This window comes from Maylandia zebra, linkage group LG7 (genome assembly GCF_041146795.1).
Source record: "Maylandia zebra isolate NMK-2024a linkage group LG7, Mzebra_GT3a, whole genome shotgun sequence".
In the NCBI taxonomy this organism is placed as follows: domain Eukaryota; kingdom Metazoa; phylum Chordata; class Actinopteri; order Cichliformes; family Cichlidae; genus Maylandia; species Maylandia zebra.
In genome coordinates this window covers 16,208,245-16,225,888 of record NC_135173.1, presented here as the reverse complement: position 1 = coordinate 16,225,888, position 17,644 = coordinate 16,208,245, and the positions used below count along the sequence as shown (strand labels likewise).

The window sequence follows — 17,644 nt, the reverse complement described above, 5'->3', positions numbered from 1 at the left end:
TACACACATGCAGACAGAGAGGGATACGTATGACACTAGATCCGAGGCACACTGAGTGTTGTAATGTATGCAGGCCTGGTGGATCATGGACGCTTCTGGGGGAAGGGATGCCAGGCTATCCTGCGTCTGACGTCACGGCGCTGGAGAGAGGGAGAGGAGGCGATGTGAGGAAGCTGCAATAAACACACAGGGCGTCTGCGCCTATCTAAGTAGGACAATAAAGTGAAAACGGCATCAATGCTCTAACAATGGATTTGTCACATACCCTTCTCCTTAAAGTTTTCCTCTTCGTGTACTTGCTAAACTACACCCAAGGTGAGTGAGGCGGTTTCTGTCGGAGCAAATCGAGTTGTGTTGAATCCATGAAGCAGCGAGCGGAGAGGAGCAGAAATCCCGATAGCCTGCTAGCTACAGAAGGGATCAGCAGGGCCTGCTTGTTATGAAGAGGACTGCACCCTTTTTGCCGTATTACTTCAAGGCGACAAATCACACATAGCTTAAAAGCGGACTCGGATTCGCGCAGTCGATTGAAATAAACGGACATTGGGGAGTTACGTCCGTGTGTTGTCACCGTTTTTTATCGCCAGCTTTTGGGTGAGGGTTTTGTTGTTACCGTGCGAGCGGCGCCGACAGCCATTGTTATGAGAAGATGGAGATGCCGACTGTTAAAGCAGCGTTAGCTCTGAGCTAGCTGCCACTTTAGCCGCTAATTGTTCTGTCATTATTAAAAAAACAACAACAACAGTTTAGCCCCGAAAATAACCTGTGTTCAGTGTAAAAGACACAAGTTTTCGCATTTTGCTGGCATAATTTTGTCTGCAGTTTTGCTCCCTGTCAGTGGTGTTTTAAGTCAAATCAACCTGCAGTCAGTATTTTAATAAAAAATAGTTTTTGTGTGTGTCTATGTGCGTGTGGGTGCCAAATTGCTCTGTGTAAAATGCAGTATTGACGTGTAATGCACTTCTGCTATCCTACCACTATCTGCTATATGCCGATGCTGTGCTTTTAAATCCTAATGTTCTCAGCTAAATATAGGAGTCATATACACAGATACATATACAATTACACAGTGGTTTTTGCTTGCAATGCTTCTTTTATTAATCTAATCTAGTCTAAACTACAGGAAATCCTTCATGCCTAACACCACAATACTTCTTTTTATTTATTACAATGTACTCAAGCTATTCATTCACATACCTGGATTTCCGCTTGATTTCTTTTTTCTAATTTTTACTTTCTGATTCTGATTCATTATTATTATTTTTTGACCTATGTTGTTTTTGGCTACTGTAACACAGCAGTTTTCCCAACTTTTAAGATAAATTAAGTCCAACTTGTCTCATATTTTCCTATATTTAATGTTTCTCTTTGATTAGTGTTTTTGAAGTGTATCAATCTTGGCTCCTCACATTTTCTTTATGTTTTGTAAGTCTTTAGAAATTAATTTATTTCAGAGATATAGTCATGGCCTTCACTTCTCATAGTCACCTCAATGAAAAATTTAATGTTACCACCTAAATATTTCATACCGCACATGAAAAGGGAAGTAGCTGAAGCCTGGTCTACTTATCCATCTTTGTTATAATGTTGCACAGAATCCTGTAATTTATGGCTCACTAGTCAGGCATAATTACCTGCCAGAGAAGCCTAATTACATGGACTCTGTTTACTAAAAAAGCTTCTCTCTCTTTTTTTTTATATGGAGCAGCGATCTGACCTTACACTGAGGAAAGTGGTGTATATGTATGTGGAAAACATGCCAACATTCATTGGGGGAATAGATGCCATAAACAAAATCAATCTAGAAAAACCCATTTTTGTTTCAGTGTGAAACAGTGGGCAAAATGTGTGGAGACGGTTAAGAATTGCTTTCTTTCAAGCCCACTACCCAGCCTTCTGGTGACGAAATAATTAAGCGGTGACGCTGTGGGCTGTCGTTGAGAGTTAGTCTAAGGCTGCCATTCATTTGGCTTAAATCGATTTTAGTTAAAACCCAGAACATACTGATTTGCTGTCTGTTTCCTGTATTGTAATCCTGCCTGTCAAATATTGTCCAGATTATCCGCCTTACGGGCATCTAAACCACCCTAACATGAGCAGTGCGTCAGTTGTTTACAAATGTAGCTTTTGTACATATTCTTTTGAGTCTTTCTGTTAGGAATAGTTTGTGTTACCAACTAGAATCGCATCCCAGTTTCTAATGAGTAGGGAACGTGTTTTTTCTTTTTTCAATTGCTGCTGTATGTATATATTTGAGGGGGGGGGAAAACAAACATGCACGCATACCTTTCTTTAACAGATGTTCCTTCGTTCTTTTCACACAGGACACTATAGAAATCCCCTGAACAAGTACATCCGCCACTATGAAGGCCTGTCCTATGACACAGAGCTTGTGCACAGCAAGCATCAGAGGGCCAAGAGGGCACTCTCTCATGAAGACAAGTACCTGCATTTAGATTTTCATGCCCATGGAAGGTTCGTGCACTTTCTTTTCCTAGATATTATCCAAAGGTAAAGTCTGTCTGCATCTGTTTTTCTTTTTTTCCCCTTTCTCTTCATGTATCTTTATTCATTTGTCTGTTTATTCATTTGCAAACACCGTCCCGTGTACTTGTGCTGTTTATGATTAAAGTTGGAGGTCTTCTGTGTTGGGGGATTTGCAATTTTATTGAAAGTTGTTTTACAAAATCAAAAACATACGCTGGTGCATCATGTTAGGTCAGTGTTCAGGATGGATTTTTAATGATCACAATTATTTTCTGTGTGGGTTTTCTGCTCTCCCCTGGAGCTTCAGTATTCCTTGATTGGTTGAATTAACCAGCAACTACTCTAATGTTTGTTTAATTGCTTAAACTAACTGTGTTGGTGGGATAGAAATGGGCTATTTAAAGACACAAACCTGAGCTCAAAATAATTGCTGTTGTCCAGGTGTTCTTATTCCCTGCAGTTAAAGTGAAACTGTGCATGTATTTGTCTGTGTTCGTTAGCTCTGTGATGTATGTGGTGTTTCATGCTGCCTGAGTGGAAACCCCTCCAAATATCGTATATGGGTTGATACTAATCGTCCTTGTCATGGTTCTTTATCTAATATTTTGAGGAGGTGGTGTTGTGAAAAAGCATCCATGACAAAGTCACGACCATCTGGCTGGGATCTTGGCAAAGGCAGTTTGTTGCCCTTCCTGTAACAGGGCCTGCTGTTTCTAAACTCAGATGCAGCTTAATAGGGAAGCGTATCATAAGAGCAAGGCGAACTCCGAAGGAAGATGTCTCTTCCTTTAAAAAAAAAAAAAAACCCCGCATCATATTCTTTTCCTTTTGAATTTACGACAAAGCTAGAGAGAGAACTCCTGATTCTTCTGTTTAATTTGCAGCACACCACCTGGCTTTCCTTTTTGACATTTGAACAAAATGTCTTGTGCTTTACACTAACAGCCACTAATAGTACAGTGAGGATGCTTTTAGATTCATATGCAGTATAAGGTTTGCCTCTAAAACGCCACCAGTTCTTAGGTTTTTAGTTCAAAGTGCTGGGGCAGTAGTTTCCTTCACACAACTTTGAGAATTGCCCTATTTTTCTGTAAATTATGGCTCTCTGTGTTATTTTCTCATGGAATCCCAGACTGAGTCCACGTTGATGTTGTGATCACAGTGTGGGAGCTTTACCATCTGTTGCAAGACTCCTTGTTCTTGTTGCCAAAGAGCGGACTTTGACTCTTGTTGGGGTTTTTTGGGCCCATTGCCATCCTACAGAATAAAGATTTTGGACCTCTCACATGCCTCCTTAATAGGATTGAGCAGTGGATAACATCCAGAGAGCCTAAAACCTTTGCAGAGTTCTCTATGTATCTGAAACAGCCAATAAACATGTTAATGTACCGCAGAGTTTTCCCCTGAGATTCCTACAAATGCCTAATGATTCACTAGGCATTGTGCACATTGCAGGATGTATTGTTTGCTATTATATTAGGCTTCAGATCTAAATTTTACAAAGGCTTTGTGTTTCGTCTGTTCACGGACCTAGAGAACAGCAACTTTCACACAATGCGAGCGTACAATAAGAGCACTGTGTAGGTGTTCCATGAAATCCGAGGTTTACTGTAACATGTTTTTTTCCCTCTCCATATGTTTGAACTACAAAAAAACACAGCACTGTTGCTAGATGCCCTAATTTCAAATTTTCTGTTTGGTCTCTTACAAATTTAAATGCTACAGTTTTGCATCTGCAGCAGAAAACGGCGTATTTGGTGGGTTTTTTAATTTTGTTTTTCTCTGTGAACGCTCTTGCTTCGACCCCACCCCCCCTTTTAATTTGCAGGTTCATTTTTAGAGAAGGCTGGGTAAATGTTGCTTACTTCCACTACTTAAGGCCAACTGCAGCTCCTCTCCTGAATCTGAAGGCCTTCTTTTTTATCTCTTTGATTTCAGGCACTTTAATTTACGAATGAAGAGAGATACCACCTTGTTTTCCCCAGATTTGAAGGTAGATGTTTCAGGTGAAGAGATTCCATATGATACCTCTCACATCTACACTGGAGAAATCTTTGGTAAGACTATAAATTTTTCACAGTTGTTTAAATGTGTCACTACAGTACTGCTGCTCTAGGGGATTTTTAAAATAACTGTTGGCTTTGTTTTTCTCAAATGCAAATGCACCCTCTTCTGTGTCAATCTTCTGATGCTTATAATTGTACGATTTGGACTCCCAGGCGAGAAAGGCACATTGACTCATGGCTCCATTGTGGATGGTAAATTTGAGGGTTTTATTCAGAGCTACCATGGCACTTACTACGTGGAGCCTGCGGAGAGATACCTTGAGGACAAAGACGTGCCCTTCCACTCTGTCATCTACCATGAAGATGACATACGTGAGTCCCTGCACCTTTAGCCACGCAAATACTTTGACAGGCTATTATCCCGTGATCATCGAGTGTGTGTTTAGATATGTGCGTGTGTGACTGGAAAGTGCGAGGTTAGTGCTGCCGAGCTGATGGAGGCAGACTGGTGTGATAGGCCCCCCTGGGGAGCGCAGACACCTGGGGTGTTCATTAGCTGAGTAACACAATCTTGCTCTTGGGTACTGGCTCATTTCAGCAGGCTTTGCAATGTTGATACTAATAGTGAGCACCAAGTACACTTCACTACACTTGCAAATCATAATTTCACATCATCTGTGTACACATAGCGTGTGGCTGAGGGGCAAATTAAACATAATTGTGAGAGGAATCACTAATGAGAGCGACAGGAAAGTAACTCACACAGCAAAGCTAGGCTCAAGTGACGTGTAAGTACTTCCATTAGCTGATCGTGAATAGCGCCTGAAATAGTGACTCACGGGGTTAAGTAGCTAACATTGTCTCCCATAATCCTAACAGTGTTGTGTCTGTCTCTCTCATACAGACTACCCGCACAAGTATGGCCCAGAGGGAGGCTGTGCCGATAGCTCTGTGTTTGAAAAGATGAAGAAATACCAAACCTCTGCCGTGGAGCAGCCCCCTAAGGTTAACTTCACCACACACTACAATAAACCCTGACAGGGTTTAGTGAAGATCTTTGAGGATATTTTATGGTACTACTTAGTCAGGGTCAAAGATACCTAGAGATGTCTTTTTAAAGTCTCTGTGCCTGGTTCTATGTTGTAAGTTATAACCATGTAAGTGTTAAACCAGTATAGTCACAGTTAAGATTTGTCACTTTATTATTAATATGTAATTTTTTTTTATATAGTTTTGCATATGATTGTTATTTCACAGATTTCCATAAATTGTATTACGACACGGTTTAGTTTGGCCAGACGATCATCTGTATAAAAGTTCACCCGTTCATTTGTTACCGTTGTAGAGGAGTGGGAGCAGGATTACTCAAAAAGTTAAAGATTTAACTGCATGAAAGATTTTCCAGATTTCAGGCTTGGCCCACATTGCAGAAATGAATCATTCTTGGAGTCAGTTCAGATCTCAATCCAGGAAATTTTGGGGAAAGATTCTTTATCACTGCAAGATGGGCACAGTTAGACATTTCATCATATCTTCACAGATCAAGTTTAGCGTCGCGTTTGCGACACTAAACTTCAGATTTAGACATCCTTTTGGATTCAGAAATATGGAAAGCAGCATCCAAGCCTCACGTGTATTATTATCACATTCAAGTGATGGACTCAAACAGGACGACATAATGTTCAATTTGGTACCTGACAATAAAATGTAACACTTTATCTCAAGCTGTGCCTCTTAGCTCCAATCCAATCAGAGATAGTAGGCAGTAATAAAATATGTCTGTGTTCAATTTAAACCACATTAACAAAAAGCATTAGTTTGATTTATCGGTTACTTCTGACTCACTTGGTGTGACATGTCACTGCAAAACTCTGTGACCGAAAAGTACTGAACACCTTAAAACTGAGATAGGTGTCCATCAGTGGCAGTGGTCAGCCTTTTCCCTCCACCCTGTATGTGACATAGAAAGCACATATTCCTCTGCAGAATAGAGCTTCATGAACATACTGCAGCTGAAGAACCACAGCCTAAAAATACCGGACATTATTTATTTACTCTTTTTACCGTTTTTGTTGGAAAAATCTTTTAAATATGTTTTATTTAACTGTGTGTTTCCTGCTCTGCCTCTTCCGTCTCACTCACACCAGGAAGTCCACACTGATCTGGACACCCAGCTGCTGAGGAAGAAGAGGATGGCCCAGGCTGAGAAAAACACATGTCAGCTTTTTATTCAGACCGACCACCTCTTCTTCAAGTATTACAAGAGTAGAGAAGCTGTCATAGCGCAGGTAACGCACAGGAAGTGACTTGGTATATACTACTCTTAATACTTTCTAAAGCCTAGGAATATATTGATAAGAGAAATTGTCCACAAAGTACAATTTCTATGGAGTTGCGTTACGGTGTAGGAATTGTCATATTTTGGCAAATCTATTATCATTTTCTGGGGAGAGTTATACTAAGACATTAGCACCACTCAAGCACTACCCATTAACTACTGCGCTCAACTAATGAGAGTGAGGCTGTTTTCCATTTTTCCTAATCTGTATGCTAAGCTAACTTAGTATACAGGAGGCTAGCAGCAATAGGAAGATATTATTGCCAGCAGTAGCTTATTATTCGGTCTACTCCCTTTATAGTTTACACGTTGCCACTTCAGTTTTTCCACCAGCTTAAAGCCCCCAGTATAACCTTGATTACATGATCCTTTTATGTGCGCGGTGTTCTCCTGAACGATAGGTGTCGCAGGTGTCAGACAATACCTCCACATCAGTGCTGATATAGTGCTGTTCTTTTAGGTTTGTTTATTATCAGAAAGTTTATTCTTGTACCATCTCCCTCTCATCGATCTGTGACTGTCAGAGATTCTGTATTGATATGTCATTAAAACGGTGGTATAAACCTACACGATCGTAAACTTGCCTCTTCAACCCGGTGGCAGTGGAACAATGCGTCAGGTTACAAAAATAAAGAGTTGCAGGAATGGCTACTTGCGACGGCAGATGTGACGTCAGTTTAATGTCAGTGTTGTCGTACAGTGCCATTTGACAAGCCACCGCATGGGTAATGTCCTAGGTCAGTGCCACGCCTGGCATAAACACTGATTTTTTTTTTTTTTTTTAATGCGAAAACCACATATAGCCAGTTGAATAATGTATTCTGTTAGCTGTTGTTGTTAGCAATAGAGCTACGTACAAGCAGCTCTTGTTAGTACTTGTACCATCACATACGGCGTACTTGAGTGAAATGTCAGCTATTAAAAGTATGAATACCTCGTACTTCCTTCAGATCTCCAGTCATGTGAAGGCCATTGATGCCATTTATCAAGGCACAGACTTCATGGGCATTCGTAACATCAGTTTCATGGTGAAACGGATCCGGGTGAGTCTTTTGCAGATCGGCCGCTTTTGCATTTTAGGTCTGTTCAGTCTTTCCTGTGAACCAGTTGTCTCCTGTCTTCGCAGATCAACACCACCAATGATGAGAGGGACAAGTCCAACCCATTCCGCTTTGCCAACATTGGTGTGGAGAAGTTTTTGGAGCTGAACTCGGAGCAGAACCACGACGACTACTGCTTGGCTTATGTTTTCACTGACAGAGATTTTGACGATGGGGTGCTGGGTTTGGCCTGGGTGGGAGCGCCCTCAGGTATGCAAATCTTATTCTTGTGATAAGCAAGCAGTCTGTGTCTTGTTTTTACAGAAAGGTACAAAAACATCATTTTTTTCACATTCCTTAGCAGGAATTTGTCCTCGCAAATGTAGACTGAAGCTCATCAAGCAGGAACATATTTTTCTTTAAAACTGTCGGCAGATATTTGTTGCAGTCTGTTTTAACTCCACGCTGGGGTTGATTTGAGTTTTTAATTGAAAGCACTGCAGTTAAATTGCAAATTTGCTGCAGTAAAATGGGCATCTTCTCTCAGTAATGACAAACAAAATTTGTCTTCAGCATGTACTGTAAACATGATGATGAAGTATGTTTTTAAATAAGGCCTCCTGTCACTTATTTGAATAGCTGGTGTTAAATTAATCACATTCACTCTCTTCATTGAGCGAAATCTTTCCGTATTTAGTTTGTTGCAAATTGTGCCTTTCCTTCTCAGGGAGCTCTGGAGGCATCTGTGAAAAAAGCAAGCTGTACTCAGACGGAAAAAAGAAGTCTCTCAACACTGGTATAATCACTGTACAGAACTACGCCTCCCACGTACCTCCGAAAGTCTCCCATATCACTTTTGCACACGAAGTAGGCCACAACTTTGGCTCCCCGGTGAGTGCCGCATTTATGCACGGTGAGAAGGAATTTATGATGCCTGTACTCTTTGTCCCTTTTTTTTTGCTTTTAATCTTTGATTTTCTTTCTTCTTCCTCGCTGCCAGCATGACTCTGGATCTGAGTGCACACCAGGGGAATCCAAAAGCCAAGACAAGAAGGAGAAGGGCAATTATATCATGTATGCAAGGGCTACATCTGGAGACAAGCTTAACAACAACAAGTTCTCCCTCTGCAGCATTCGCAACATCAGCCAGGTGCTGGAAAAAAAGAGGAACAACTGCTTCGTCGGTACGTTTTACTGTTTCTGTTGGATCTAGGGCCTCGATCTTAACTCGTGATCCGGGTTAGGGTTCTTCTGATGGTGTGGAATATTTTTACCGCAAACTCTTAATTAGTGAAAGAATTCAGGCATCCTGAGAAGTTATTGGCTAGTATCAGCTTAGAAAAGCCAGCTTGGCATTAGTCCATGGTATTTTTGTACAGTATTTGGCAGACTGTGGAAGTAAACCTTGTCATCTTTTTTCTTTGTCTTTTTTTTTTCTTGCCAGTTTCACACTTTTGAGTCAGTAGAACAGCAAACCGATGCTTCAGAAGTCACTCGATTAATTCACCATGTGATTGGCGTGTCTAAAAAATCTTCTTGTTTTGCACAAGCTGTTCAAAGTGATGTGCATCTTGGCTGCACTGATATGACTGAAAAATGCTTTAGCTTTTCAGACACTGCCTTAATACACCCACCCACAAACCGACGTTTTTTTGGGTTTATGCTTTTGGCTCTTTGAAGGGTCCTTTTCTATTTTTCTTTTTCTTTTTTTGCCCCAGCAACTCATTCTCTCCAGAGCAGCATTCAAGGGTTTGGTGTGCATGCACGCTCAGAATGAGCCTTTGGGGGATGAGGGTCCACTACCGTCAGCATGATTTGTGTACACAGTGAAGGAAATTTTTGTGCATTTTTGTAATGGTTCAGGCCTTTACACAAAAAGCACTTTGCAGAAAAAAAACCCCCATGAAATTTAAAATTTTTAAGAAGCAAACTTTTATTTTGTTAAAATTTTGCACACAAAAAAATGTCTCCTCAAAAAACACACTATGGGAGTCAAAACATGGAGTCAACATCAAGTGATGATCAAGCAATGACGAGTTGGTCCTGATGTTTGTAAATGTGAAAAGGAAGAATCTGAGTTCATCCAGTTCTCAGGAGAAGACAGCAGCAGGAAGAATTTCATGGTTTGACCCACGAGTTGAAGCTGCATCACAACCATTTTCCTACATACCGTCAGTCGGGCAGTTTGAACTCTTGTTGGCAGAGTTGGGACCACATCTGATCGATTGACCCGGAGCAGCATCTAGTTGTGTGTCTAAGATAAAATAGTATTATTTTACTATTATATTATCATTGTATACTCAGTAGCGGTGCACATTTTGTGCTGCAATTACACTTGTTGCCAAATGCAGAGGTCTGATCCGGAAAAATAAATCCAGCAAATTTGTCCAGCAAGTTGCACAATCCTGTGTAAGGGTGCATTAGGAATGGGCGAGTCCAAAAATATTTTTAAAGCACAAAATGTTCGTACGATTATTATTCGTCTGGTGTAAAAACCTTAAAACAATCAAAAATCTCAATGTGTAAATGTAGAAAAAAACTGGGGGACAATTTTTCATTGTCACACCTGACTAGGAGAAGGCGGTTTTCTTCTACAGAGCATCAAAAAGTCTGTAATTCATAAAAACCCTGATATTATTTAATAAATGTCTAATTTAAACTTTGAGCTTGCTCCGCAAAGGGCTCAACACTTTTTTTCTTTTTCTCAAAACAGAGTCTGGCCAGCCCATCTGTGGTAATGGTATGGTGGAGCCTGGTGAGCAGTGCGATTGTGGCTACAGCGATCAGTGCAAGGACAAGTGCTGCCATGATGCCAACCAGCCTGACAACAAGAAGTGCACATTAAAGGACCATACAGTCTGCAGGTAGAGGGCGATTTTTATTTTTCAGTTATTTTAATATCTCTTAAAGAGGGTGTTCTCATGTTTTGAGTCTTAACTCGGCGCTTTTCTCTTCCCCAAAAAGTCCCAGCCAGGGTCCTTGTTGTACAAGCGAATGCATTTACAAGGCTCGCGGTGACAAGTGCCGAGAGGAGTCGGAGTGCGCTCACCATGGCGTATGTAAGGGCGACAGCGCCCAGTGCCCCACGTCGGAGCCCAAGGCCAACTTCACCGCCTGCCACGGAGAGACTCAAGTCTGCCTCAACGGGGTGAGTGGCTGAAGAAATCACACCTTGAAGAACTGGTTGTCATAGCAACACTGTACTCATACTAGCAAGTGTCTGATCTCGCCTGTCCTCGTGCTCCTCCTCCGCAGGGCTGCTCCGGCTCCATCTGTGAGAAGTACGGGCTCGAGGCGTGTACCTGTGCCAGCCAAGATGGCAAGGATGAGACCGAGCTTTGCCACGTGTGCTGCATGGAGAAAAGTGAGTCATTTACCCTTTCTCACACCTTTTACAAGCAGGCTCTTTCTTTTATAAATATATGGGTGAGTTTTGTCTTTTTTTTTTCTTTTTTTTTTTTTAAACTGGATTTGTCTCTCTGCACAGCAAATCCCAGCACATGCAGCAGCACAGGATCAGAGCGCCTGGCTCGTTTCTTCAATAAAAAAGTCACCACGTTGCCAGCTGGCTCGCCTTGCAATGACTTTAAGGGCTACTGCGATGTGTTCATGAAGTGCCGACTGGTGGACGCAGATGGGCCACTTGCCAGACTAAAGAAGGCCATCTTTAACCCTGAGCTGTATGAGAACATCGCCGAGTGGATTGTGGTACGTGTCGACATCTTGATTGTGAATGATTAGTTAGTATGTGGGGGGTCTTTTTCTATTCTGTATTTGATTGAGCTTGATTTGAGCTTCATTTTCATCCCAGGCTTACTGGTGGGCAGTGCTCTTGATGGGTATCGCCCTCATCTTGCTTATGGCTGGTTTCATTAAGATCTGTAGTGTGCATACTCCCAGCAGCAACCCCAAACTTCCACCACCCAAACCACTTCCAGGTGAGTCCAGAAGACTAAAAAGAGACCTCGTCTAATAAGAGCGTTTAGCTGTTACGCATTTTCATGAAATATTTTTAGATAACTTACCTGACCACCCAGATGTTTTAAGTCACATGTCTGCAGTTTGCTTTCAAACCTCCTTTAAATTTGAATGTGACATTCAGTGTTTTTTGGGGGTGGGGGAGAGGGTTAAATATCATTTTTATTCAGGCAGGTCAAACCACCGAGAGAAAGCTCTCTTTTACGAGGACACTCTGATTACAGTAAATATGAAAGCTACTTTTAGCTCCTGCCTTTTTCACAACGGGTTGTCACAGCGGGTAGCTCCGCATGTTTGATTTGGCAGATTTTTACGTCTGATGCCCTCGCTGTGTCTCCTCCCGCGATCAAACTGGGGAGCTTTTGCTTGCTAAAAGAGTGTGTAAACCACTACACTACAGGGACACAAATGAATAAAAATACAGATATATTTGTAAAAACCTATTTATTATCATGCAGTTCATGCTATCATTTACGGGCTTATTAACAAATTATATGGGCAGTGCTGTGAGAACAGTTTCCTGAGAACACTTACAGATTTGATCTGAGCTCCTAAACTTGATCCAGATTAAACTCAGATTGAGCTTTGAATGTTCACACAGGCTAAAAAGCATCACATTAAATCCACTGTACTGTGTGCCTTGTTAACCTTGCAGCCATACCTGTGAATGAGAGCAGTGTTATGATTACTTACTCTTAGAGTTTCTCTACATGACTTTGGTTTTCTCACTGCATCCTGTGCTGTTGCGCCTAAGGGTGGTCATGGCAACTGATCTACTTGTTTAAATGTGAGAGAAGAAGAAAGTGTAGTTGAATATTCTAAAAGGCATATTCAAATTAAGCAGAGTGTAATGGGTAAGGTGATGTAACATCAGTACAAAATGTTTGCATGTATTTAAGAGCAGTTTAATGACATTTTCTTTGTTTTTTGCAAGTTGCTGTTTTTTGGCATGTTGTACACACACGCTACACGTTGATAACATTAGCAGCCCAACTTTCCTAAAGTTGTTGACGTCTGCAGTCAGAATGGGGTTTTGCTCGGCTCCACTTGAGTGCTGATCTTCCAGCCTACGTGCAACCGTTTATTTTTCTAGATCAAAGGACCACAGATCGGTCCCTCTAGCTTGTTTACAATTAGCTTCTTTCTGCTGCAGCTACAATTAGTGGCAGGTGGTTTCTTGAAGTCTTGGACAGCAAAGCTAACCGCTGACAGTAAATAAAATAAATCATAAGTCTGTCGGTATGAGCTGACAGAGAGAGTGTGTGTGGGTGTTCTGCCTCCGTATCTCCTGCTGTGTCCTACATGTGAGAAAGACCAACTTTGGACAATGTCTTTACTTGATTGTTAAGAACAAGGGTTTTCAAACCTTTGATTACCAGGTGCGGGTTCAGGGTTGAAGCCTACAGAGGAAAAATGCAAACATCAAACACTTTGATTGCTTGTATCTTACACATATATAGGACGTTTATGTTGGTTTTTGCCATTTCTGTACTCTTTCTATAGTATTTTCAGTCAGGCTCTAATAAACATTGTTTAACACTTTTATTGGACCACCTGTCATAAATACAAAAAAGCACAAATATTCAAAAAAAAATCTGTCAAACTTTATGTTAAACACAGTCTATAAGCACCTCACGCAAGATTTGTGTTTGCTGATTTCTCCTCTGCTTTTAATGAGACTCTTTTTAAACTTTTAGATTAGCTCCTGATGCTGATTTTAAACTTTCTCACTGAAAGAGTCCAACAGGTCCTCGTTAATGGACAAATATCCAGTAGGATTGTGTCAAGCTCCCGTTGATCTCGGGGCTGTGCTCTGTCACCCCTTCTTTTTATTACGTACGCCGACAGCTGCAGGACGCCGTACGAGAACAGGTTTATTTTTGTGTAACTTTTATTGTTTGTTTATTGAAAGTCTTTTAACATCTTCTTTTATCTGCTGGTTCAGTATTTTGCCTGTTAAGGATGGAAACTCTCTCAGTCATAATGTTAACACCTCCAAAATCACTGGGGTCAGATTTGTGCTCACTCTGGGAAAATCAGGTGATAAAGAAGGCAAAAGACGTTGTTATACATTTTTATTTTTGGACCTCATTGTTGTCGATCGCTGCGTTGACATGCAACAGTGTTGGTGATAAGTGGTTGTGTGAGTAAGCTGCGAACAAATTACCCTTTTTGGGGGAATAATAAAGTTAATCTGAATCTGAAATCTCCTTCAAAATAAAAATGACTGAATTCACTGAACGTTTTTATATCTGAACTTGGACTTTTCTAAGAAGTCAGAAATTGGTCAAGTTTAACATTACAGAAACATGAGAAAACTAATTAGGTAATTACTAATGCTGCTAATTTAGTACAGCCATGGCATAAACCTCACATTGGGGTCTGATTTAATAAATTCCTTCAGTACCGCGGGGTCATAAATGACATCACCCTGTAAGATGAATGCGATGCAAGGTAGGCCCGTTCACTTGCAGGGGTCACTCTTTGTCCGCTGTGAAAGAACAGCTGCTGATACTTTGTGATTTTTTTTTTTTGAGTTTCCCTACATGAGAGATGACAGATGTGAGATAAACACGTCATCCTTCATCACACTGCAAGACCACCAGCTTAGGAACAAGTGCTGCAGCTGAACAAAACAAAGCTAGGACGATACTCGTCTTTCTTGAGCCTAAGTTAACTCTCTTTCCTCTGACAGGGACTTTGAAAAGACGACGAGCGCAGCAGCATGCTAGCTCTCAGGTGCAGCATCAGTCCCAGCACCCGCACGGCCACAGCGGACACGGGGGCCACGGCGGCCAGCGCCAGGCACAGAGGCAGCCTCAGCGCCAGGCACAGCCCCAGAGGCACCACCGTCAGCCCAGAGAGAACTATCAGATGGGCCAGATGAGACGCTGAGACCCTGCACCCAGCTCCCCCCTGCTCCCCCCCCAATGCCTTGGCTCCTCCTTGTGCCTACAGAGGGAAACAAAAGCGTCACTCCATCCAAAGAAACGCCTGACATGGTTGTTAGTCATCATCATATCCTCCAACTACAGACAAAACAAGACACGCGAAAAAGAGAAAACGCTATTCAGCAACTCGATTGGCTCTTTGTGGAGGGGACTTGACCATCAGCCATTTCCACTGCAGTGCGATCTAGCAAATTTTTTTCCCCCATCGTTTTTTCTTTTTTTTTTCTTTAAGGAGTGCCAAGGAGTTAAGGAATCATTTGTAGCTTTAGTTCATTCTGTGGTTTGTTTTTTTCTTTTTTCTTCATCTGCAACATCTTCTTGAGTGACAGGCTCGTAGCTGCTGGTGAACTCTTTTTTTTTTTTTTTTTTTTTTTTTTTTTTTTTTTCGTTCTTTTGTTTTTGTCATCTTAGCCAGGAATGAGAGACACTCAGTGGGGATTTGCGGCACTTTTGTGATTTCACACATGTCAAACGGCAAAAGACACAGGCTCCGGTCTCTCGTGCAGACGGTCTTCTGCATGTGATTGTAAATATTTAGTGTATCATAAGTGAAAACAAACTATTTCTTCTACTGTAAATGTGTAATTCTTCATTTTTTTTTGTTTTCTTTAATTTTTCGGTTAGTGCTCTCAGGATTTTTAACACATAAATGAAAGAATGACAGTTGTGGTGAGTTCCTTGGATGCTGCCGTTGAGGATTTGACGCCATCGAGTTCTCTCAGCAGTCCAATCAGGTGGATCTCTCTCACTTTCATGAACTCGCTAGGTTTTGATTTGCTTTTCTTTGAACAACAAGGTCGCCATATCCCACGTTTTAGGCCTTCTCTGTTCAAGGTCCCTTTATTTCACCATTTTTTTTTTTTTTTTTAATTGTCTCGCTAACATCATGTCTTGCCCCTGTTGTACACCAAATTGGACGAGGTCAGAAACAGAAGGAGAAATCGCCTAGTTTGGTGCAACCGTTTACTGTCTGTTTGTTTGTTTCTTTATTTGTTTTTAATAATAATGAAGAACGAATAACCACTAACTGAAGCTGATGTTGATCCTGCCTGTTCAGATATGAAGTCGAGGTGAAGAGTGAAGGCTGCTGTGGCGTAGTGTAGAAGTGAGAGTGTATCATGTTACAGAGTTAGTTTACATGAGTGTGGAAATAAATTTTAAAAATGACTTAAAAAAAAAAGATGGAATCATTCTATTATTCTTCAGATAGCGAAACTAAGAAGTTTTTAATGTGGGCATGCAGACACATTTATTAAATGTGACTATTAATTGACCAAGGTTTGTAATGTTTGTATGTCACTCAACACGATTTACTTTGGGCCCCCGGAGCAAGCGGTGTAACGCAGCAGTGTTGTCACATTTATTCACCAACACGTCCCTCAGCGGGGTCACTGCTTCCACGGGAAACGAGCTTCTGGTCCAATCTCTCATCTCAAGGACTGAATTCCCCTTAAGAGCTCATGAGTGCAGGCCTCAGAGTTTACATGAGCGTGCCATAGAACATTTTACGGAGCAGTGCACAGGTTTTCCTAAAATCCAGGAAGCACCTGCGAGGTTTCCACTTTAAAGAGAATGAAATGAAGGCTGTGCGATTCGACCTCAGGTGTTTTCTTCCTCTCTTCGCTGCACCAAAGGGGCATCTTGGAAAACCAAGTTAATCACAACACTCACTGGAAGGATTTGATCATGTAATCATGACATAGTGTGTTAAAGTCCTGTCACTTCATTTACCAGGCAGACATTTCGCCCGACGGGATGCTCCAGCAACGACGCGTTGCAGATTTTTTATTTTTTTTTTTGCATTAAATGCTGTGGGAGGACTTTCTGTGCTCTGACTTCATTTTTATCGTGGCATTATGGCTATACTTTAAATGCATGCGGTACTAATCATAACTAATATCTATCTGGTCATTACAGCCACACATGTGCTCTGGAGGGGACGCGACAAACATAATGACACCTCACGGTTTTCCGTTCACGCGGCAGATGAATCGAGCGGGTCGACGGGGTGTTTTTTTTTTTTTGTTTGTTTGTTTTCCTTTTCTCTGTACAAAAATTGAGCTCTTTTTAAATCTGATCTCCTGAGCCACGTCTCACCTGTCAGGGCCCGGAGAACTGAACCTGTAAACTTGTACAGTACTTGGGAAAATAATCGAATAAAATTTGCGTTTCATTTGAAAAATGAGAATTACATTTTTGATACATCGGTTTAATTTCTTTTTTGTATCCTAATTCCAGAGTAAGTTGTTTTAAAGATGTTCATATGTGACAAACTTTCCTCTCTTCTAAGTTATTTTCTGTTCTTATATGTGCTAGTTGAACTGGAGTTTGCTTACGATACTTTTCTCCACCGTCATCAATGCTTAAAAACAATTCAGTGTGATGGAGTCAATGTTACATTCTCATTTTTGTCTTTGTTATCCTGTGGCATGGTTTGGGTAGAAGAGCAGAAGAATAATGCCTGTAAATTTCCTTTCTTTTTAATTTCGTAGTCTTGGTAAAGTTTTTAAATAAACGTGCACTGAAAAATGTCCAAATTGAGTTGAAAATGTTGTAGGTGACGTAGGCCGAAAGAACACATGATTAAAAAGTAATACTACTGTCTGATTTTAATGTTCACTGTGTTTTATACAGTATCGGAAATTTTTGTTCACTTTGAACATTTTTACTAAAAAAAAAACAACAACAAAAAAAATTCAAATTGTATTGTGCAAAGAGATGTAATTTTTTGGAGTACTTGAAATGCATTAATTAAAAGACTCATTCAAAATAAAATAGACCCCTGTTTGCTGTCTGTAAATGTGTGCGTGCTCTGGCTCTTTCTCTCCGTGTGAGGCAGTTTGT

At 41.0% G+C, this 17,644-nt stretch overlaps 1 protein-coding gene across 1 annotated transcript; it reads left to right on the top strand.

Annotated features, from left to right (window-relative positions):
* Positions 1-137: 137 nt before the first annotated feature.
* On the top strand, positions 138-17,575 carry LOC101469610 (disintegrin and metalloproteinase domain-containing protein 10). Its single transcript, XM_004567660.5, has 16 exons — positions 138-315; positions 2,325-2,475; positions 4,426-4,544; positions 4,707-4,865; positions 5,398-5,498; positions 6,641-6,781; positions 7,782-7,874; positions 7,958-8,141; positions 8,599-8,762; positions 8,872-9,055; positions 10,585-10,735; positions 10,836-11,019; positions 11,127-11,235; positions 11,359-11,579; positions 11,683-11,809; positions 14,545-17,575. Exons 1-16 carry the CDS (start codon positions 249-251, stop codon positions 14,742-14,744), a joined length of 2,355 nt encoding a protein of 784 aa, XP_004567717.1. The 5' UTR covers positions 138-248; the 3' UTR covers positions 14,745-17,575.
* The last annotated feature ends 69 nt before the right edge of the window (positions 17,576-17,644 follow it).